Genomic DNA, 25,171 nt, shown 5'->3' on the forward strand with positions numbered 1-25,171 from the left:
ACGCCTTCTTGGTACCTCCACTTTCTAGTCCAAGCCCCATCATGTCTTTCTGGACTATTGTTATACAGTACAATGGACTCTTTGTTTCCATTTTTTGTCTTTCTTCCTAACCTCCTCTCTCCACTCAGCAGCCAGAGGAATCCTTTTAAAAAGAAAATTTAGGTTATATCATTTCCCTGCTCAAATCTATCTATCCATCATCGTCTCATACTTAGAATACAGTCACGCATCACTTAACGATGGGGATGCATTCTAAGAAATGCATTGTTAGGTGATTTTGTCATTGTGCAAACATCATCGAGTGTACTTACACAAACCTAGATGGTATAGCCTACTGCACACCTGGGCTACATGGTACTAATCTTATGAGACCACCGTCGTATATGCGGTCTGTCGTTGACCAAAATGTCAGTATATGTGGCACATGACTATAAAAATCCCAAGATCTTGCCATGCTCTGACCCCTGCCTACCTCTCCAATTTATTTATTATCATACTTTCTCTTGTCCATTCTGCTTCATCCACAAGACTCTTTGTGATTCCTTATACACAAGCAAGCTCTTACCTCAGAGCCTTTGTACTTACTTTTCCCTCAGATACTGACATGGCTCACTCCCTCACTTTATTCAGGTCTCTGCTCAAATATCACGTATTCTGAGAGGCCTGCCCTGACCACTTCATCTAAATAGCACCCCTTATCAGGCCTTCTTCTTTTAACCTGCTTTGTTTGTCTTCTTAGTGCTCCCCATTACCTTACTCCTCCAATAGAATGTAGACGACACGAAGGCAGGAAGGTTGCCTGAATTCATCGTGATTATGTGTGCCTAGTACAGTCCTTGTAAGATTGAAGTGCTCAGTGTTTGTGGCTCAGTCAATGAGTGAATGTTCAGGGCTCAATGTCAGATTTCTGGTTCAGGTATTCAGGAATGTTCTGAGTTGGAGTTTTCCATAGAAAATAATAAATGACTAAATTCTACCTTATTTTAGGTCTCCAATCATCACCCACAGACTGAACAAATTTTGGAGATTGAGACTCTGGGATCCGTTGTGATGTCATTTGCTGATTTGGAGATTTTGATGCCAGAAATATGAGCCTCGAGCTCAGCATCTAGGTCCAATAGCTCTCAGAGGAAACATGTATCAAAATAAACTTTAGGTAATGCAGAAAAGAAACATCTATGCTGCTTTTTCTTGTCATTGTTTTTAGCCTCTGAACTTTTGATCTATTTTTTACAGGATACAGATAGCAAAAGTCATTGATTTGGTCTCAATATGTCATCACATTTCTCCCTTTATCTGGAGACTGTCATTTGTTTAAAACATACCAAAAGATAGCAGTCTACCTCTTAATTAAAAGAACAAGAGTGAAGATACATATATTTCCTCAGTGAGTTAACACAAGCCTACTTGTATTTTTCATCTCCACGCTTTTTAAAAAATAAATTGTAAAAATGGTTTTATCTCCTATAATGTCATGGAAAATATCCAAAATTCTCATGCTAATTCATTAAGTGTACTTACATACAGTTAGACAAAATTATAACATTGAAAGAAGCAGATTTCTTGTTTCATTGCTTTAAGGGAATAATAAAAATGGACTTATTCAAGTCACACCACTAATTTCAACACATTATTATTTTAAAAGAAAGTAAATGAGATAAAGATATTTTGCTTTAACCACCTATTTTTAAACTGAAAGATTTATTTACTCTGAAGTTTTGAGGATAAGGACTATGCTGTATTTGTCTCCTACATAGGACAGATAGATAGATGTTCAGTAAATGTTTTTGGAGTGAATGAATGTACCACTTAAGAATGTAGCTCAGAAATTAAGCTGGAAATTCAGAGCAATCTTCTTAGAGCTTCATTTGCACCAAATCCAAGTTTGCAATATATTAACACTATGGAAGAAGCAATTGCTTTTTGAAAGTCTTCCATTTATAAAAGAAATACTTTAATATGACTAGTTCCCTTAGTCCAGGTAAAATAGTATTTGGGTTATAAAAATTGACTTTGCATATGATTGTTCATAGACAATATTTTTACCAATGTAAATGTAAAAGTGTTAATGGAAGGCCAATTATGTGTGAGACAAGTTTCTAGGCAGTGTGTGGCGAGTTTTTAAGATGAATAACATTTTGTACCTGCTTTTGAGTTGCAGAAAATCTGGACTATTAGGTGAACAGAAAGATTCCAGACAAGATCTGGGAAGGACAGTACCAGTTCAGCAACAAGGAAGTGAAGCCACTTTTGAGGAGTGAAACTGGAATCCTCTAAATCGCATTTCAGACTTATTTTATGTTGGGTTTTATACCAAGATAAGCATGTCTTTGAAACAAGAAATATGTGACACAGAGAGGGTGAGAAATTCCACAGGGGCATGTGACTTTCGTTTGTGTACGTGTCATCACATTTCATGTGTTTGAGAAATGTACATTTCTACAGCTTGATTTCAGTAACTAAAACAGTACACACTGATCGAAAAGGTTGAGCAGATGGAATTCAGTCTGGAGCTAAGAGAGATGACTTGCCACATACCATGGTCCCCAACACGAAGTGATCTGAGATGGTGAGATTTTCAGTGTTTCACTATTGTACTTGCAAATGTCTTCAAAACCCTCGGAGGAAAGGCTCATTATAAGTAGAAAACACCATTCTGATGAATTGGTAATGTCAAAAACCTCTACCTTGGGTAAAATCCAGTACACTAATTGAGCAAACAGAATCATCCTTCTAGATTGGTTGTTACCTAAGCGGCTGAAAGAAAGGTAGTTTTCAAGACCTCTTTCTTCTCCTCACTGCAAACTGCAAACCCAGAGATTTGGTAATCTTTTATGGAACTGGTATGCACCAATAACTCCTTCTGACCTTTTCTCTCCATAGCAATTTTGTGGAATGCAATTTCCCTTCTTAATATTGTGGATATTTTCATATACCTACACTTGGCCATTTTTAAACTTATTTTATTAAGAGAGTAAATATCTGTGGTTTAAATGTGAATAGAAGCTATGCCAGAGATAACAAAAGGCTTTTGGGTTCTATTTTTCCCATAAATAAAAAGATAAATTGTGTCAATGCAAAATATTAGGTATGTTTATCTTCCAGATTTTTTACTAGTTAATTGGCTAAATAAAATGTTTTATTTACAGAACTAGAAGGGCCATTCCTCAACCTTGTTCAGACACTTCCAGCTAAATTAACACAGGTTCGCTGACCTCCTTATCAAGCTACAAAATCATATATTTTTTAATTCACGAAGGCGTTTGAGATGTCAAGGTTGGCTACCATGTAGACAAAAAAACTTTTACCTTTTCTTTCAGGTAATAATTAAACTGATTAGGAATTCTGATAAATTAACCTAGGATATTTAACCCTGTTCTATTCACCCAATGCTCCCAGAAAATGATTTTTTTCTCCTTCACTGATTTTGTACCTTAAAGGAAACACTGCATTGCAGATACACAACCTGTATCTCCAGACAGAAATGAAGGTCATTTTTAAAAGAAACCAGTCTCAGATGAAAACACAGCCTTCTACATGGTCGCATACACATTACACACTCTTCACCCATAGTGAGAAAGTAGGTTATTCCTCATTTCTTATTTATTCCCTGGCACAATCAGACCACACTGAGAAATCACGTGAGATGCTTCAGAGCTCCTGTCAGGACGTGACACCCAAGACAACAAGCAGCACGGCAGCCACTGGCAGCAGGCAAACTTCAGCAAACACTGGGTTTGCATTTGGCTTTACGTTAAAGGAAGTAGATTTGCTCTGGTTTTTAATAATTCATAAGAAACAGAAATCACAATGTATTGACTCAGCATCCACCTACAGAGTCAAAAAAAAGCCAAAGTTCTCCCCCATTCGCCTTCTTATTCCACTGACATTTTGAAAATAAAGGAAAAAAATAGAAACGAAAAAGAGAGTGAGAAAGAACACAGAAATGATGTAAATAATTTCAAATCCTTATTAAACATCACTGAGATGGCATTTGATCCATCAGGCTGACTTTTAGTTCTCACCACTAAGACCTTGTGAAGAAACTGGACGTGCGTGGTTTTGCCTTCCAGGGTTGATCTAGAACTGTGAGGGTGAGGTGTGTGTGAATGTGTGTGTGCTTTCAGTCCATTTTATAAACACTGACACAGGACAAGTCTCCTCATTGGTAATAGTCTTTGGAGTCCAATCATGCAGAATAACAGGCAGGTGCAAGTTAGGTCCTGTTGCAAGACAGACACGGCAAGGTGAACAGGTCAATGCTAGATAAGGGTTGGGAGATTTGTTTCCGTTAGAATATACTGGCCATTGGTCCCAAATAATAAAAGTTAGATATACAGGTGTCCATACATAAACAGAGGCCTTCCATTTCAGCTTAACTGACCAAGAAAAAGGGTCAAAGTGAACCATGTCAGACAGTGAAAGAACTAAGTGCCAAAAGAAATAAAATCTTATATTTTAATCACTTGAAAAATAACTAATATAACTATTTACACTGTAACTTTGTTGTTTGTACAGAAAGGAGTTTCCCTGCTTGGTTTAACGATATCTGTGGAAATGTTGGACTCTCACAATTAAAATGTGGGGGGCGGGGAGGAGGGACTGTGAGTGGGGAGTAAGATTCTACCTCAGACCCAAAGTGGTTGGGATCAAAGATTCCTGGGGCAATTTTATTCCTTTCTCTGAGCTGTAGAAGATAAATTTTTCAGTAAAGCTGGCTGACAACATTCTTTACAGAGCATAATGCTTTTAAGTTTTAGATTGTCATATGTTAAGAGAATCAGAAATAGATTTTGTATAATTTAGATTTTGCTATGAATATTTAAAATTTAAAAACAGTGTTGCTTATTGTTTTTGGGGTTTTTTTTCCCCTGGCAGGTCATAAAAGGATTTATGTATCCTCATCTATTCCACTTATTGCATCTGTCAAGTCCTATTTTCTGATTTACCAGTCAGCTGCTATCAGTATCCTTAGGTAATATTTTTCTGATAATGATAACAGATTGAGAAAAACTATCCAGCTCCTCGGCTCTCAGTTAAATAGCTTACTCCAAGTGGAAGGAATTGGCCAGGTCATGGTCCACCTGTGGTACACATTCCTACACAGCTCAGTCATCAGATTCTTGAAGATGCAAGATTATTATCAGTTCTTATTCCACAAGAAGAAATTTGGTTGTAAGGTCAATGTATCTCTTATTTAAAATGAACACACTGACTCACAAAATACAGTGAGTATTCACAAATACAAAAAAAAAAATCAAAGTAGTGGTGGTTTTGCCAAACTCTCCCAACAATTTAATTCCTCCTGCACGTGAGCACACAGCCATCCCTCCTGCAAAATACTACAAAACATTTCATTTAGGATCACTGTGAAACCAATAGCCCTATAGGAAGTGACAGAAGATTAGGCCTCTCAGAGTACCAACTTCACATTCCAAAATCAACCCCAATCACAGGCAGGATCTTCACTTTTTCCAGGAATATAGTCCAGGTGACTTGACACTTCCCTGCCTGAAAAGCAAGAGAGTCCTTTGGAAGTAACAGGTGACTAGACAGGAAATATTTGTTTTTTTAAGAAAAGAAGCGTCAATGCAGAACATAATATATTCTGTGAATTTGATAATAACATAATCACCTCCTGAAGCTATTATAACAAAGTGGACCCAAGATCGTGAAGAACTGGAGGGCTTCTGAAATGATGATTCTCTTTGTTGTTCCATCACCTACCTTACTTTGATAACCCAGTAAAATTAATCATATAAGCAGTGAGAAGCCAAACTCTTAGCTCTGTTTGTATATGATACTTCAATCCGAGGGATTTGTTCCATTTTTCTCCTGTCCATGAGGGAGATCTGGCTAAAGGTAATCAGCTCCCAAGAGCCACAGAACAGGAGCAATCAGACTAGTAGGGTTTAGGAAAGGTAGCAATAGCAGGGGAGGAGCATTGTCTAGTTCTCATCTGAGTGGAAAAAAAATTACCACTTCTGCACACATGAGAGAGGGTCTAACTGTAAGCACTTCTAAGATGCTGGCTGGAGATTTCCTTCTGTCTTTTGATGTCATTTTGTGGCTGACGAAATTCCCCTTGCAACTCACTCTCTTTCAACAGCTGCCTGCTTTCTGCACTTAATCACATGTGCAAGAAGGCCCCAGAGTAGAGAGGCCACAGGTGTAACAAGAGAAGACTATAAGAAAGGAGCTATGTAAAGAATAAGGGGTACAGAGAAGTTTTCTTTAAAAAGGGAGGCAGGCAGGGAGTGTGACAGAAAGAAAAGTGAGAGAGCTCATGTGAATGCAGAGGCATTTTTACAATCAGGTTGTCTGCAATATTAACCGAAAAGAATGGCAGCAAGATAGGGAACTGGGCCACTTTTATTCCAGGGGACAAGCTACACGGTCTACTGTTTTTTCTCCCCATTTTAAACAAATGACCTCTTGTCATGAATCCTACTGTGTGAAGCAGTCCCCAAAAAGGCAGCACTGCTGGCATGGTGTTGGTGGGGCTTGACTCTATTGCTTGAAAAGAGAGAAAGCTTCTCTATTGTTGTATTTAAGGCAGTTGTCAGAGCACTGGCATTCTTGTCTGCTCTATTTTTGAAGGGATTCCATTTGCCAGTCATATCGCACTCATCACCATCCATATCATGCCTTTCACTTCTTCTTCAGATGAAATATCCCCACATTGGTGAGCACCAAAATGGTCAGAGTGCAAATAGCTGTGATGGATACTTCACCAAAGTGAATAAGAAGGAAAGCCTCAACCTGGTCCCTATTATTGCTGAAAAGTCACCCTGGTATTGCCTTGTATATAACCAAGATGTTTCACAGTGCCTCCTTAAGTGCTCGGGAAAGCACTTCCATTTAATTTAAGCTAAATTCAGGTGATTTTGCTGAACATTGACATAAATGCTTCATGGCTTTTAAGACAAACTCATATCGCTAAAGCTCTTTAGCAGCAGTAACTTACGGGCACAGTTATTGCTGTCACATCGATCGTGGTACAAAACTCAGATTATTAGCCCTTCTTGGATTGTTCAAAGTCATGAAAATAAATAAATAAACATGAAACATCAGCCATGGTAAGGAGCCAGGGAAACCCCTGAGGAATAATAATGTCTGTGGAAATGTTTCAATTGCTAACCTGAGGACCACCCTGTGCTTTGGGTTTGTTTATTTTTTAAAGTAATTAATTTTTTTATTCCAGAAGAAGAAAGTAATATTTCTTCTCATAAAACCTTGGCAGGGTATAAACCTGGGAAGTAGCACACTCACGGAAAACACAAGCCACTATCTGAAAATAGTCTGGGTAGGCTCATTTTCTATTAAGGACATCATGCAGAGGCAAGTCCACTCTGTTCCAGGGAGGGATGCTTACCATCAGATATGTAAACAAGAACCCTGCCTCACCACCTGCCACTCTCTGTCCAGTTGTGACACATAATTTGTAAATGACAAATGAGGTCTACTCACTAAAACATGGATGTCAGTATCTCCTAGTATCTGGGCAATCATCTCCTCAGGTCTTCCTCCACACTGCAACACTACTCTCTAGTCTCTCCTACTTGATCACTGTCAGAGAAAAGACCCTTAGCTTTTATTCTCACCTTCCTTCTAAAGGCCAAACCACTTAGTACCTGGAAACTGTTACACCCTCCCACCCCCACACTGTACATAAGCATCACATATGTTCTTTCTACAAATTGGTATACAGGCGCCATTTAATCAGTTCAAATTTGGAAGCTACATCTTCAAGGGTCCGAGAGAGCTCACTCCCCCCATATTTTCCCCTTTACATGTTTTCTTATAAGACATACAGCTTAATCAATTAACAAACTAAACAGCTTATATACGGGCAATATATTACAGATGGGTTTATGTCAGAGTAATTGATCACATGAAATGGACCATGTGGTACCCCAGTGCATGATGTCTTGGTAGAGCCCTGAGGACACTGACAGTAGCATCTCTAAGTAAGTAGTGCTGTATGAATACAGACACATGCGGATCTGTATCTACATCCATCTGACTAGGCCAAAAAGAGCCGGTAGATGCAAGATAGAGACACACACATGCTGGATGGGGCCACTGCACACCTTGTCATGCCATTTGAAAGGGCAGTTACAGGTTGCTGGTTTTGCAGCCATTAAAATTACACTTTATGGAAAAGGCTTCTCTAATTGTGTCTGATTGGCTTTCTGTAGTAAGCATCATTGGAAGAAGACCAAAGCAAGAGCAACTAGAGGTTAAATATACATTTGGCTGAGCTGCAATACAGAACTCTGGAGAAGAAGCAGGCTGAAAGATTTGTTTCTTTAGGCTTGGATTCTCTCCCTTGCTGTTTTTCTTGTCATTGCGTGTCTGCGTTTGTGTGTGTACGTGAGTGTCTGCGTGTGTGTGTATTCCATCACATCATCTCCTGAAGAACGCTGGGTTTCGCAGGCAGGCGGCTAGTCACCTGCAACAACCCAGGGGTCCTGCCGAGGCTTCCAGGCTGCTGTCAGTGTCGGATGCCAGGGTCTGGTCGGTGGACATGGAGGAGATGTCGTTGACGGATGAGGACGGAGGGAGACTCTCACTGCTGTTCACTGCTGCACCTGTGCTGAGAAAATGAAGACCAACATGACTGAATCTGGAACTAGACTCCGCTTCATGTCAATCAGGATGCAGGCATGGGCAAATACCACAGGGGGCGTCTAGTCCATCATTCACGTGACACCCTTCACAGAACAACTAACACAGGGCAGTATATTAGATGGTGGAAATCAAGACCTAACAATGCAGAGTCCCTGGTCACAAGTTATTCACAGGCTGGTGCAGTCATTATCAAATCTCACTCCACCTTAGAAATCACCTGTAATACTCTTAAAAGAAAACAAAAAACCCCAGTCATCCCCAAACCTCCAATATTGTAATATAATTGGCCTCGGGTGGAGCCAAGGTATTTGCAGTTTTTAAAAGCTCCCTAGAGACTGTGTAGCGAAGATTTGAAGACCACTGTTCTATGGAGAAGGCAGATGAGCAAAACCCTTCAACGCAAATATCTGAAGCTGGATGTTTTTAATGCAGGGAGCTTTTAAAACAAACACATGTAAGGGCCCTATCCCAGAAATATGGGCTGAGACGAAGCCCAGAAATCTGACTTCCTTGGAGACTACAGCTCTAGAGAAAGGAAAGTATATCAAGGAAATAATACGTAGTCATTAATATGACATCAAACTTAAAATTCATATAGAAAAGTCAAGTAGGACTTTCGATGAAAGTGACCATAGACCAAAAAAAAAAAAAAGGGAGAGGCCAGAGCACGCCTTTTGATTGTGTGTTTACTTTCCAGCAGGTTAGCTTACCTGGGACTCTACAAATAAGAACTCTGAATTACTAACTTAGATTAATTTGGAAAAATTCTTTTAGTTATCTGCTATATGAGAATATAAAGCTGTTGAAACTCTGAGAAGAAACTTGCTCATGGTAATCACTCAGTAAATACTTGCTGAGTTATAATAGCTTTGAGAACTATAATGGAAAGCTGAACCAGACGCATTGTAAAATATAATTAAACCATAGCACCCTGGAAACAGTCAATTTACTTTTTATATATTCTTTATACTTAAGCAATATGTGTTGGTGAAATGCACGCTTTGTGAAATAGTTTGCTATTAAAAATATCTGTAGTATAATCATTTAATAAAATAAGAGATGAATTTTCACTAAAATTGTATCTTATTTGAGCAAATATAGTGTGCAAGATATATTTAGTGAAAATAATAAATCCCAAATAAGTTACAGTAGCATTATCACATAGATCTAATATATCAGGAAAAAACCTAATGAAGCGAAGAGGTTAACACAATCTCTTTGCTCCTGGTGTAGACTTTTCTCGCCTGTGGAAAAAATGTGATTAAAATGTGACAGTATCTGGAGAGGATTCATACATCTAAACTAAGACAGATTATATGTAGGCTATATGTATTTCAAATTTTTATTTGTTGATTATATTTATGTAAATTATGGGAAATGTGACAAAATACAGAAAAAAGATAACAATATGCACTGATCCTCAAAGTAATGATAAGAACTGTCAAACTTCTGATATATTTCTTTCTAATCTTTTTGCTAGAAAGTTTCTCTAACTGTAATCATTTAATATAGTCTTTTTTATGCTGATATTTTCACATACAAAATAGCGTATGCATTTTTCATGTTCTTTAAACTCTTAAAGGTATCAATACCTCCTAATCTTAAATATTTCTAGATTTTTAAAGCTCTCTTGTTAACTTCTTCGTGCAAATAATTACTCTCATTGTCAGATCATGTGTAACGTAATCTGGCTTCAATTTATTCCAACTTTACTTAATTATATCACATACAGATATGCTACAGAGCTAGTTCATTTCCTCTTGTGACACATACTAGCAGATTTCACATACTAGCAGACAATCTTTGATTCCCTTACATGGCCCAATGCCCAGCTCTGCTTTTCCCCATGATTCTTGATTAAATTATACCAATATCCTCATGTTCTTTCATAAGCTTTTGTCTCTAATAATTTAGTGTCACTATGATGGACTTAGAATCTTCTTCAATTTTTCCACATCCTTATCAAAGGGTAGAGATTAAAACCAGACACAGGACTCTAATAAAGCCTGGATTGATGGTAGGCCAACAGTGAGATTGCTTTGTTCCTACTATCCATTCATCTCCTGGATGATATATCCCTGTACTATGGATGACTTTCAAGACATGGTACTACAGTTTAGATTTAGTTTTGACTTAAAATATGAAATATTGCCCACATACCTTTTTGTAACAACTTTATTGAGATACAATTCACAATTTTAATTTGTACAATTCACTGATTTTTAGGATATTCACAAAGTTATGTAACCATCACCACAATCAATTTTGTAGTGTTTTTATCACCCCAAAAGGAAACTCTGTACTCCATTTCTTACTTACCCCTCAGCCCCAGGCAATGACAAACCTACTTTCTGTCTCAAGAAAATTGCCTATTTTGGACATATTATATTAATGGAATTATACAATATGTGATCCTTTCTGACTGGCTTCTTTTACATGGTATAATGTTTTCAAGGTTCATTCATGTCCTAGTATGTATCAATACCTCATTCTTCTTTATGACTGAATAATATTCCACTGTATGGATGCATCACTTTATTTATTAGCTGATGGGCATTTGATGACATTTAGGTTGTTTCTACTTTTTGCTTATTATGAATAATGTTGTTATGAACATTCATGTACAAGTTTTTATTTCTCTTGGGAAAATACCTAAGAATGAAATTGCTGGGTCTTAGAGTAACTTTATGTTTAACATTTGAGGAACTGCCAAACTGCTTTGCAAAGTGGCTGCACCAGTTTACATTCCTACCAGCAGTGTATGAGGGCTGCAATTTCCCCTTATCCTCTCCAACACTTCTTATTATCTGTATTTTTGTTTTCCTTTTTTTTTTTTTTGGTGAGGAAGACTGGTCCTGAGCTAACATCTGTTGCCAATCTTCCTCTTTTTGCTTGAGGAAGATTGTCCCTGAGCTAACATCCATGCACATTTTCCTCTATTTTGTATGTGGGACACCTCCACAGCATGGCCTGATGAGCAGCACGTAGGTCCATGCCTGAGATCGGAACCTGCGAACCTTGGGCCACCAAAGTGGAGCATACAAACCCAACCACTACACCACAGGGCCGGCCCCATTATTATCTGTCTTTTTGATGATAGACATCCTAATGTATATGAAATGATATCTCATTGTGGTTTAATGTGCAGTTGCCTAGTGGCTAGTGATGTTGAGTATCTTTTCATTTGCTTGTTAGCCACTTATACATATTCTTTGGAGAAATGTCTATTCCTTTGATTCCAAAGATTCTTTGGCCATTTTTAAATTCTATTTTCTTTTTATTATCGAGTTGTAAGAGTTCTTTATATATTCTGGATACAAGTCCCTTATCATACAAGATTTGCAAATGTTTTTCTCCCATGGATTGTCTTTTTACTTTCTTGATGATATCTTTTTAAGCACAAATGTTTTTAATTTTGATAAAGTTGGATTTATCTATTTTTTTCCCTTTTGTTACTTGGGCTTTTAGTGTCATATCTAAGAAACCATTTCCTAACCCAAGATCATGAAGAGGTACTTCTGTTTTCTTGTAAGAGTTTTATCGTTTTAGCTCTTATACTTAAGTCTATGATCCATTTTGAGTTCATTTTTCATATGTGATATGAGGTAGGGGTCCACTTTCATTCTTTTGCATGTGAATATCTAGCTGTTCCAGCACCTTTTACTGAAAAGGCTATTCTTTGCCCACGGAATTGTTGGGAAATCCTTGTTAAAATTCAATTGAATATAAATGTAAGGGTTTATTTCTGGACTTTCAATTCTATTTCATTGATCTATATGTGTATCTTTACGCAAATACCACACTGTCTTGAATATTGCAGTTTTGTGGTAAGTTTTGAAATCAGGAAGTGTGAGTCCTCCAATGGCATCCTTTTTCAAGATTATTTTGGCTATTCTGCATCCTTTGTGTTTCCACGTAAATTTTAAGAGCAGCCTGTCAATTCTGCAAAAAAAATTGATTTTGATAGGTATTCTGTTTAATCCGTTGACCAATTTGGAGAGTATTGCCATCCTAACAATTAAATCTTCTAATCAGTGAACATTTACTTAGGTCTTTAATTTCTTTCAACAATGTTTTGTAGTTTTCAGAATAAAAAGTTTGCACTTCTTTTGTTAAATTTATTACTAAGTACTGTATTCTTTTTGATGCTATTGTAATTGGAATTGTTTTGTGTTCATTGCTAGCATATAGAAATACAACTGATTGAATGAATAGGAAGTCTCAGTAACAGTGGATTGGAAATAGATCAAATGATGACATAAACATCTCATGAGTATTTTAATTAACTAAAATGCCAGTGTAACCAGGAAGATTTTTGCTAGCATGCTTTAATTAAATTATGACAAAATAACCAGTTTAAAAGTTTCAAAATAAAGTTTTGGCATAATACAAACCAAAAAGTATTTTAAAGTATTTCTACATAATAGCCCTGATCTTCTCTTGAGAGAGGCTTTTTCTCCTTTCCTGGCTACGGTCGATTATGTGGACATGTTCTGATTGTCACAATTAAAGATGGTACTGATTCAAACAAGTGTGAGATAAGACTTAGCTGAGATAAGGCTCCCTTATAAGAAGACAATTTGATATTTACAAATAAACACAAACTCACAACAATGGCAGCCAGAGAAATTATACAAAGAACATTGAGGAAATTTCCCCAGAAAAACATAAATTTACGTCTATAAATAGTACAGAATGAAGGCAGCAAAAGCCAGAGTATCTTTTAGTAAGCTCTTCAAAAACAGGGGCTCACATCGCAGGTTATGCTTATGAAATACTCAGCACTCCGACTGCACCTATTTTAATGATTAGCATAATTTCAACACACTTTTGGACATAAGTGTTATGCCATATAAGTCAGGCTGCTATTATACATAGTTTTGCTACATGATTAACTCATGTTAACGTTTCCCTTGCTTCCTTGTACTTCTTTCATTATACTTCTTCATTTCTCCTATCTTCCTCAATCTCCACTGGTGAGCACAGAATAAGTACTCAGTTTAACAAAACACTGGGTATCTTTGCATGTACTCTTCTACATAGGGTCTGCGAGGGAAAGCAAATTTCTCCTTGCTATGAAACTGGTGAAACTGCTCAACTACTTTTGGCTAAGGGAAATCACTGTGTTGTAGCTTTCTCTCTTCTCCTTTTGTTCATCAGCTGGCTCTCTGTAATATCTATCTGCTATGTTGGAATGGTCCTGCCCTTTAGTTTATCAATGTTGAATGCAAATTACACTTAGTATTCAATTATTCAAAGTTCAGAATCTTTATCAGCTGTATTTCTAGGGTTCCATAGACTATTGTTCCTGATTTTTTTTATAGCACAAATTCATTAAGAGAGATCCTCTTTTCCAATGCTTCCTCTATAAAATTCCCACTACCTCTGCTTGTTGTACAGGAAGGGCTCCTCTCCATATAGCACTGTGGTTGGAGAATCATGTGTGCAATCTAGTGGCATGCTGGAGCTGCAGCTGAGTGACTTCTGAGAGCCAATTATTAGCATCTTTTTCCAACTCTGCCTTCACTGATGTCATATCGGTAGCTTGAAAGTGGTCACAATGAGAGTATTTACCCCATAGGAATTGATAAATGTTACAGTTAGTCCTTTTTTTTACAAAAGAGATGATCGTTAAACATTAACCAGTCCCCCACTGTTACAGGAAAAATCTTTGCTTCTGTACGGCTTCTTCTATTGCACTATAAAAATGCCTTCTTGACTGTAGCTCCTTCTGGCTTTACTGGACGACCCTCCAAGTCTGTTTTCATGTAGGCAATAAATAAACTTTGCAAACCATAAAACCAAACACAAATAGAAGGGTCAAGACACGGACCCTGGTTTCAAGTTGCTAATTTACTGCCAAACAGTTTGTGAAAATCTCTTAAACAGAACTAAACTGAATTGAATTTGATTATAATGTCCACTTGCCCAGGACATCCTAGCAATGTGATAAATATTCCTTCCTTCTATATTGTTTTCAGAGAAACTAATAGAATATGCATTTAAAAAAAAGTTTTGCAATCAGTAAAGCATTACAAATTTTTGTCAGTAAAAATGGCATTAAAAGGAACTGAAAACACTAATAGGGTTGCCAATAAGGAGTACTAGCTACTTTCAACTTTACCTGAAAAAAAAATTAGGTTTCATGGAAAGAAGTAACGTGCTAATAAAACTTTCTCAGCTAGACGTTACCTCGCCAAAAAGGACTCATTATTTCAGGGGAAAATGTTGTTCTACTTTTTAAAGGAAATTATTTTCCTGACCTATTCACACACACAAAAATAGACAAAGAATTAGAAGAAATACTAGAATGAAAAAAAAAAAATCAGTGAGACTATATCCCTTCTCTTTCTGCATGATCTTGAACCTCATCTTGTTTGGGGCTGCAGTTTTTAAATAGTAAAGAAAAATTATTGGACTAGGTCAGTGACTCTGATTGTGAAGGATACACTCCAGTGGTAGGTGGAATATGGTGGGGGAGGGGTTGTATATTAAAATCACCTTAGGGAGCTTTCTCTTCCATTTAGAGATTCTGAAAAATCTGCACCCATCCTGATGCTGAGCATCTTTATCTTGGTAAGTCATTGTTACTTATGGGAGGTTTACTTCTCACGTGGAATAGGGGTGGTGAACAGACCGAGAGTTTTTGGATTAGATAACTTCCCATATTTCCTCTAGCTCTAACATTCTATAAAAAATGCTTTTAGAAGAAAATTAATTTCTATTCATGGACTGCTATTCCCTCAGCAGTCTTTACAAATCAATTCAGAAAGCAAGCAGCCATGCTATTGTTGAAAATAAATCACTAGGCAAGTGAAATCAGATAGCAGAGGGGAGTACAATTATTTATTTAGAAATGTATCTGAAGTTTAGATTTATTTCTATTGATATACAACAATTCCATCAATAAAATTCAAACCTATCTATTATTCTGCAAATGCACATTTAACTTCCTATTTACATTTTAAAAGCATCACTAAAACATGGGTTTGGGTATTAGAACCACTTTGTCACTGAGAAACCGCATTAACTTATCCCCCAGCTGCCGAGTTCCCAGAGTTGCCATGACTGAATATTAAGGGAGTCTATGTTGTAATATTACTGCATCCTGGCTATTTACAAAATAAAATAGGACATGCAAACATTAATGAGAAAAGGTGAAATTAAGGAATAATGCAAAAAAGCAGACTTTTCAAAAGTTTTCTTAGTAATTACTTTTTCTTTCCAGTATAGTTTACTGCAAATATATACATTGCACACGTGCGTGCACATGCACAGACACATACACACACACACACAGTGGTGTGCCAATAAAAATTTAACAAGTGGTTCTCCAGAGGGAAAAAAATGCCCTGATTTGTAGAGTCAGTCAATTTCAATGTCTTAAATCCTGCATGATGGATTTCAAGCTACCAACCTGAGGTCAATAAACTCGCGTTTGGGAGAGAGGTACACGACTGGCTCTCGCAAGGTGGTAGGGTCGGCTCCAGCACATGGCTGACCTCTGCCTCCACACGACGCAGACAACCATATCATACATAAATATGCTATATAATATAAAGTATACAGGTGATTTCTCAAAATTAAGCCATGAATATTTTCCTTTTATAATCACGAATGTTTGAATCCACAATCATTTTATCTATAAATTGGTTAAGCCAATCAACTAAAGTTTAGGGCATGTGTATAAGGGAGATAATTTATGATTGTTACAGGTAGTTGGAATGATTAAAAAACAGTTTGGCCTTCTCACATGTAGGTAGAAACTAACTGACATATTTTAGAATTAATCATGGATACGCTAAACTAAACAGGCCTGCAAAAAAAAAATTCAGGAATATACATTTCCCAAAATGAATAAATCAAACAACCACCAGAAAACAGCAAACTTTTATCTGAAGCATGAGCAAATGCCAATAGCAACAATTCATATACGCGATACTTGGCTCATTTATCTTCATGGAGATTAAAAAGGTTAATAAATATTTACTGGCATAAGAACGTACTGAACTGTATACTGTATTAAAGCTATGATCCTGTCTTGAATTCTGCCTTTAGAAAGCACCAAGAAACACACTGAGGGAGAACCTGAGCAGCAACTTTCAAATTAATAAATATTTATCAAGATAGAATTATGTGCAAGGCACAGCACTTAGGCACTGCCTAGTACACAAAGATGAATACGTATATTCTTTCTTCTTAATGAATTTACAATCAATAAGGGGTAATAAGACAATATTTAAAATACAGGGACTAGTGGGACCCATAGGAAGGAAAGATCCTATTCTTTGGGAAGATATGAAAAGTCTTTTGGGACAGATATGAAAAATATTTTGGACAAGGTAGTATTTGACAAGAAAACACTTTAGAAGAGGCAGCATTCCAAAAGTTGGGGATCCAGTCAAGTAAGACAGTGGTAATATAGGACCCTAGAAATGGTATAGTGTGAAAGGTAGGAAAACCTGGGGTATATTACAGAAGGCCATAAATGTCAGAAATAGGTCACTAGGTTTAAACTGTAAGTGATGCAAAGCCATTGGAGAGCACCGATCAGTGGAATTCTTGATCAAACCTATAGTTTTGAAAGATCAGTTTAGGTAGAGACTGAAGTCAGGAAGATTACTGCAGGCAAACTTCAATCACAGTGATGTTAACGGAAAGGGATGGTAACAATTAGATGCAAGACATCTAGCAAGTAAAATTTTTAGGATGTAGAAAATGACTGTCAGTGATAACATAAGTATGGAGTAAAAGATCAATCAGGAGTTTCAGGCTGGGAGGCTGAGAAAATAGAGCTGCCATTAATAGAAAGGGGAAAGTTGAGAGAAAAATTTACTGCTGGGGGTGGAGGCGGGGTGAATCTAAATATAGTGGATGTGTTTGATTTTGAAAAAATTGAATCTGAATTGGCAGCAATCTCATACATCCTGGCCCAATATTCTAATTTCTCTAAGACTAGGTTATATTCATCATTAAACAATTTAGTGGAATTCATTTATTTTCCAGCCTCTCCAGAAATAGCAAACTCCATGTAAACTAGTCTTTGGCTTTATTCACCTTAAATGATTTTCTTGCAAACTTGAAAAGATTTATTTGGTCAAAGCTTTTGTCCACCTATTTACAGCATGCAGAAATTGTATATGCCAATAACCTTAGACGCTATTCAAGAAAATTATCCAACCTGGTGTTAGGGCAAAAAAAATAACTATATCACTTTTTAATATCATGCTTGAGCATTTTATAGCAAGCCCACCAAAGGGTCATCTGACTGTTTTATGGAGCATAACTTCGTTTGACTTAACATTCTCAGTTGACTAGGGTCCAGATATTTTACAACACTGTAAACTTGCAGAAACTGTTAAAGTACAATTATGTTTTTTTCTGCCTGGTAGAAAAGATAAGCATAAAGATTGGTTTGGTTGCCCTATAGAACATTTACAAGTTTTGATTTAATTTAATGATCTTATTTTAGTATCCTTTTTTCCACAGACTACATAAATTCTAATTTCTCATATCTTCATTGAGCTACCTTTGTCATTCTGCCATTTCCCTCATTAATGAGTTAAAAGAAACTTCTACATGTTCTCAGTTTCTTCTTGCATAAAATTATGGTTTTAACGATTAAAGAATTATGCCCTGATTATTTGCAAACTTTGTTCCTTTACCAAATATTTAAACCTTTCTTCATATGGCAGACCACTCATCCCAACTCTTTAATGATTAATTAATCTCACTTGTACCATCCCCAGTCCCATTTTGCCTTCCCTAAGCAAACTTCATAATCAGTTTGCATAAAATGAATCATGGGAATATGAAGATTTTTGTAGAAGTGTTGTGAAAGTATTGAAAAGAGAATTGTAGATTTTATGTGATCACAGATTAGCTGTGTGGAGACCTGGTTGGGGCAGAGGAGAAAATGGAGAAGGAAACAAGCAGAAGATGGGGTATCCTGGAGTGGATGGTATTATTCTGAGCTCTTTGAAAAAAGGAAAGGAAATGAATTAATGATAACTTGAACTAAAGATGAATAGAAGAGACTCTGCTAAAATTTGTCCAGTCTCAGCCTGAGATGCTAGGTCACCCTTCACTGGATCCTGGTATTTCAGCTTATTAATGAGTATAAGAAAACATGTTCTGGCCATTATGAGAATTCTCAAGACAAGAAGTCTTTCTGTCTTAGCAGGTGGTATCTCGAGGCTGTTGGATTCAGTCCTTGGGTTCTTTAATCAGCAGCAGACAGAACATGCAGGTGAGTTAGAAGCAGCTTCTGCAGACTTGCATCAATCTGGATGCTAGGATGAATGAGTAGGGTGGGCAAGACAACCCAATGATTCCCTTAACACTCTGAAGAAAGGAAAGACTTGGGATAGAAATGGACATTTCCTCAAGTCTAGGGGTGAGAAAAACATGCTATAACTGAATTGCATCTGTTTGGGTATCATAGTGGTTGTAGGTGCAAATTAGTTATTCAAAGAGTAGTATCACTGTGAAGAATTGATGAATTCATCCTATGTCTTTTTTCCTGGGACAATTTAAAGTACATGGGAAAAAACTATTTATCAAAGATAGGACACCAAATCCATTTTTCTCTAAACTAATCATTAGCAGCCTACATTCTTGCCAGCATGAGCTGAGTGTAGTTTAACGCTGAAGATAAGCCATCACATTTTCTAAAACTCTTCATTTACTCTCTTTATATTCAGAACATAGGTCTTAGGAAAAATATATTAGCATTAATAAGTGTAAGTAAATTATCTCAAGTAATCGCAAGCACATTAACAGGATCAGCAAAATATGTACACGTACAAATATGTGTTAGATTTTGTAGATTGCAAACTGATTTTTCATGCTGACTTTAATTGGAGCCCATCTTGGTTGATGCTTCAACAACTGTCACATCCACCTCGGGAAGAGTTCAAACACTGGAGTGAATAAGGGAAGACGTTTTGGCTGGAGGGATTCCTGACCTCTACATTGACTTGGTGGTTGAGAGGGCACCATGGCTCTGCATTTTGATGAGGAGCAGTTACCCTGTAACCAGCCCACATTAACATTTCTTCAAGATTGATTATTATCTTAAAATAAGTTCTGAAAGATCTCTTGCGCTAGGTCTTCATAATCAGAAAAATCAGAATGAATGACACACTAAATATCAAGAGGAATAAAACTAAAATCACTTAAGGGAAACAGTCACGGGATATTTGTTCATGTGCTCTATCAGCAATGTTATTGGCTGCAATACCTCCTCAAGATCAAGAAAAATACACAAGTACTGGTTTATCGCTTATTCATCGAGAGTGAGTACCTGAAGGAGAAGGTTGTCCTTTTACAACGCCATTTTTAGTCTTTTCTTCTGAATTCATTACTTCCTTGTAGATAAGTTCTGTAAAAAATAGTCATCAGTGCTATAAAAAACAAATTACTCCGTAATCAAACAAATAATAACATTTTGATGGGGTTGAGTAAGTTAAAAATCAGTTGGGATTCCTTTATCCCTCTATTTCTACATTTTCTCGCAAAAGCACAGAGCTTGGCAAAAGTAGGTGCTCAATAAAGTATTTGATCAAATAAATGTATGAAGAATACAGATTTTACTTATTTTCTGAATTCTTGTGGGGATTTCTGATGAATTCTATCTTTATCTCTTAAGGATTTTAATGGCTCAGTTTTGAACATCCATTTTTCTTTTACATTCACTCCCTAAGAGATGCACATATTCTCATGACTTTGAACTATTACTCTCCATCAATATTCCAACTCTTACTTCATGTTTTTTCCATACTCAAATCTTGGATTTGAAAACTAAACTTGCCTAAAACCCAACATTAAAAAATTATTCCATTTATTCTCAAACTAGCATCCATTTTTGGCTTTTTCATTGCTAGGGTGAAACTTGTATACCTTCATTTCTTTTTACTTTGCCCTTTTATTAAAAATCATTCAGCGCTACTCATTCTTACTTTGCAATGGCTTACAATTTATATAATCATCATCGTTTCAGGTATTTCTTTCTCCAGTTTCTCTCTCGTCCCTCCTCCTCAAGTGATGTTTATATCCTATCACTTACCTACTCATGACCCCCTAACAGTGCCTTCTGGTTCTTATTTAGATCAAATAAAGACTTTTCCATCTATCTTTCAGCATGTTTTTTTACTTGATCCACTGTTTATATGTGCTCATTTTTCCATATTCCCCAACATGACCCCTTGACCAGTGGAATCTCTTTATTATCTTTATAACACGTTTTGCTCATTCCTACTCTTTGTTTTCCTCTTATGTCCCCATGCTGGTATTTTCCCGTTGGTTTGTTTTTTTCCCAATTTACAATTAATAATTCCTTCAAGGTAGCTCAAATATTTCTTCCCTTCAGATCTTCTCTTTATATTCCTCCTCATTTTGACCTAATCATTTGTTATGATCTGCATTTGGTTTTCTCATATTTATTCTACTCTGTCATCATTTATATTAGTTTAACAATTCTTTATAGTTTCTGCTTTGTTTCACCCTGAGTATATCTTGATCATGCAGCATGTGTTTGGAAAAGTTTTGCTGAAAAAAAAAATGAATTAATGTATTCATTCATTCTTTTCCTACTTTAAAGGAGAAATAAACTACTTAGGTACATACATTTTCTATTCAAATTCTCGTCCTATAAATCCAGTGAATGAATTAATATATTAACTGTCTTTTATTTTCTAACGTCTAAAACCATCTCAGGCATAATTTTAATTTTATCCATTTTATATGACAATTTTATGTACAAACATGGAATGTTTAATTCTGAAATTTTGTATTGAAGCTTGCCCTCCCCCATGTCAAATACTTTGACAATCAGTACTATTTTAAAAAGTGTAAGTAATTAATTCCTTTCATTCTTGAATAAATGTAATATTGTTATTAGTACGAAAAGCTTTGAAAATGGCTTAAGAAGATAGCAATTAGGGAATCATCTGTTACTAAATGGTTTTAAAAGGAAAAGCCTTGAAAATACTTTCTAAGTTTCAATAAAGCAACAAGTATACTTTATTTAAGTGGTAGAGTCACCTTTCCATTCTTCAATGGTGTGTTCTCTTTCATCCAACTGTTTGTCATATATCTGAGGTGGAGGCTGCAGAATAAAAATAAACAATAAACTTTGTGTAATAACGTAAACATAACTAAACTCTTATAATGCATGAGAGTACCTTGCTATTTGTTGATTTTGGTGGTGATCTGAATCTCATATAAATTAGGGAGTAAGTACAGTGGCACAGAAGTTAAAATTTCCCCACAAACAGATGGAGGATTCATTTATATGCCAATATTTGCTGCTGAACAAACAAGGCAGCAGAATCCAAATCCTGAGAGCTCACCTCCCGAAACCTGATTCAGAACCCAAGCCTGAGCAACTAATTATTTAAAAAGCAAACAAGACACTTGATTACAAGGACCCAGAAGCTGCTATTTGCTCCATTCACTTACCCTATAACAGAATCCTACTAAAACTATCCCAGATTGGTAAGATTTTGTCTCATTTTTAGAGCCTCCCTGAAGAAGAGTCTTTAATATCTCTCAGGAGTCCATACTACTGGTCCCGGGTATAAAGATCTAATCAACCTTTTATTTTCTTGTGAGGCATCATAAAACACCTTTATATATAGCTGCATGCCCTATATTTGAACGATTTAAGATTCTTTTCACCTCAAGCAGAAGAAGCTGCCAGTTGTCCGTTTTGAACCCCTGAGTAGCCCCTTGGGGAGCTCTCTCTGGGAGAAATGATGTGACAGGACCTTCAGTCTGACTTATGGAATCAGCATTCTTCTTGCTATGAAGAGTTCAGAGATGAAGAGTTTTCACAAATCTAGGTGTCTTCCACAAAGGAGGGTCTCAGATAGATTCCCTGACCTCTTGTTCCCCATATTTGGACCTGGGGAGACCTGTGATGGTGACCTAGGGTAGCTCCAACCCAGGCCAAGTGACATGGAAAGAAAAAAACTCTCTTGGGAAAATAAATCACCATGAGTAGAGAGAGAAAGGGCTGAGGAATGACACCAGCTGGCAGTGGATTGAAGAGGAGCTACAAAATGTCTGGGACTGTGAGACAGGGTCCCTAGAATTCATCCTGTCCAACACTCCAAAAGTAACAGTTGTCATCAGGAACTAAAAGAGTCATTCAATAAAGTGACTCAGGCCTCTTAGGACATGCATCCCTCGAAAATGGCTGTCATAGGAAGGCTTTAGACAAGATTTTCAGAGACAGCTTCTGGTGTCTATAAGAGGTTCTTTGGCCTAGAAGCAGCAACCTAGTGTCACAGTGGCCCTTGTTTACTGCATTCAGAATCTCTGGTAGCCTAAATAGTGACAGACATAAATACTCATCTCAGCCCTGGCATGGCAGGGCAGCCTCACATACTACAGAAGTAGCTAGATGTGAAAAATAGAAGACTTTGCCCAGGTGTGGTAGGGTAATTTAGCATGATATTGAGTTACTGAGAAATAACTACTGATGAGGCCAGACATTCCTGTAACACCTGTGATTGCTACTGGAGCAGAAGGCTTTAAACCAGCTACTGTGATTCAGACATGCCTAGCCTCTACCCAGAGAATTAAGCAAAATGAGACTCCGCCCCACCCCAGGACACTAGTGAGAACATAGCATCACTAACCATATAAGGTAAGGGAACTAGGATGATCAGGCACTGCCCTTGAGGCCTGACTGAAGCAGGACCTTCCACCCCAAACTATAAAAGACTCCCAAATTATAGGAATATTATGATTTAATGAGTGAATGAGTAAAACGAGGTTATTTTTGAAAATTTGTGAAATTGTCATCTAAGTAAGCTAATGCAAAGCCAAACTTGGGTTATGTCAAGACACTTTGCCAAGTGACAGGTTCTCCGTGTTGCCTCTTCCTGAGCATGTGTAATGAGGTCCCAGTCTCCGTGGGCCTTGTCCAAGGCCCCCGCCGGACACAGTGTGCACCAGTTCTCAGAGGCCCCCAGAGCTCTGTGCACTGTTGGCATCTCTTTCTTCTAACAATAGACTCAGCTCAGGATGCTGTGTGGCTGGCTTCTCCAAGCAGTGGATTTTACCATTCAAGTTTCAGAACTGAACATGGCTCAAGCGTACAGTTCCTGCCAAAGTTCATAAATGCCATTTTCTCTTTGCAACAAAACTATTTTGAGAGAGGTTTTTCCTTGGAGCTTCAGCATACAGCTGTTGCTGATGTATAAAGCACAAAGCACATAGACTCTAACCACAAACGAACTACAGAAAGAAAGCAAAGTACTGAGTCTGAGATTTTTCCTTCTAATAAACCAAGAGGGCTGCATTAAACACCCTTGCATTACAGTTATGGTTAAAAGGGCTGCATGTTCAGGGTTTGTTTGTTTGTTTGTTTGTTTTTAAGAGGGGATACAGTTACCTGCAGTAAAGGGTAAATTCACATAAAGATGTCTTCTATGCTACAACATAAAAGAGTAATTGACCAACAATCCAGAGAGAGTAATGTCATATTCCAACACACATGTATATGTGCTTGGGCAGCAATTGTGAACAGGTGATAGTCCATAACACTCCCCGCCTCCATCTCCTAAGAGAAGCTAGTGTTCGACTGCTCTGTTGTTCTCTTCCTACCTCATTAAACAGGAAGGACTCTCTCTTGCCAGGTAACAATCTAAATATAAAGGAAATGAGGAGTGGGGATAAAGACAAGTGCCCAGAGATGTTTGTTGAAAGAGTATTTTAGGAGAGTGCAGTAGATTAGAACAATTTGAGGTGTGAGAAAACTAAGGATGAGAGCAATTTAAGGAAAATATATGGAGAGTTATTAGGGCTTGTGACTTGCATGCTTTTGAATATTCTTCAAGAGACTGAAGATTCCCTATTATTTTTGAAAATTTGGACTCTACATCCTTGATTGAAATTCTTGCAGAAATTGAACCATGGATTCATTTGGATTGCATAAACAATAACTTAACATGGATTAGATATGTTACATATTGATGGTGTTTTATAGACATGCACAAATTGTCTCTATCAAATGAGATAAACACATGAACAAATATATAGTAACTGTGAGTTAGTAATCATTAGAATTAATCTATTCATTTTTTAAACTCATTCATTCAATAAAGCTCTTGAGCACCTAATCTGTGCCAGGGTATATCAAAACTTGAGATTTCAAAACCAAATAATGTGACTGCTGACTTCAAGGAGCTTGCAATTTAGTGGGGTAAGACTGATGCAAAACAGATAATTAATACACAACAGGATAAATGAAAAAATATGTATGTGGTATATGTGAGCAGAGTGAAGAAATCCTAACAAAACCTGGCTTTCGCTTCTTGTAGTAGATGACATCTGTACTAGTTCAGTGAGCAAAAGATGTGTGGGATGTTGTCAAGGAGAAAGGAGAAGGAGTAAAAGATGACTCTAGGCCAAAGGCACAGAATCTAGGAAACAGAATGGTGGTGGTGGTGTGTGTGTTTCTCTGTTTGGGTGCATACACATGCAAGAGAACTGGAAGCAGCCCTGTGAAAATAAAATATAACATATG

General features: G+C 37.0%; 1 protein-coding gene across 1 annotated transcript in view; it reads right to left on the reverse strand.

The window, feature by feature from the left end:
- Positions 1 to 7,707: 7,707 nt before the first annotated feature.
- The window catches only part of MAPK10 (mitogen-activated protein kinase 10), a 308,625-nt gene continuing 291,161 nt past the window's right edge, over positions 7,708 to 25,171 (reverse strand). The window contains exons 12-14 of the mRNA XM_004430916.3: positions 21,679 to 21,742; positions 19,940 to 20,017; positions 7,708 to 8,594 (exon numbers count right to left, since the gene is read on the reverse strand). Coding sequence (XP_004430973.1) covers positions 8,452 to 8,594; positions 19,940 to 20,017; positions 21,679 to 21,742 — 285 coding nt within the window. The 3' untranslated portion in view covers positions 7,708 to 8,451. The remainder of the gene's footprint in view (positions 8,595 to 19,939; positions 20,018 to 21,678; positions 21,743 to 25,171) is intronic.

The sequence above is a fragment of the Ceratotherium simum genome, chromosome 8 (assembly GCF_057802395.1).
Source record: "Ceratotherium simum simum isolate JZ-2026a chromosome 8, ASM5780239v1, whole genome shotgun sequence".
Classification (NCBI taxonomy): domain Eukaryota; kingdom Metazoa; phylum Chordata; class Mammalia; order Perissodactyla; family Rhinocerotidae; genus Ceratotherium; species Ceratotherium simum.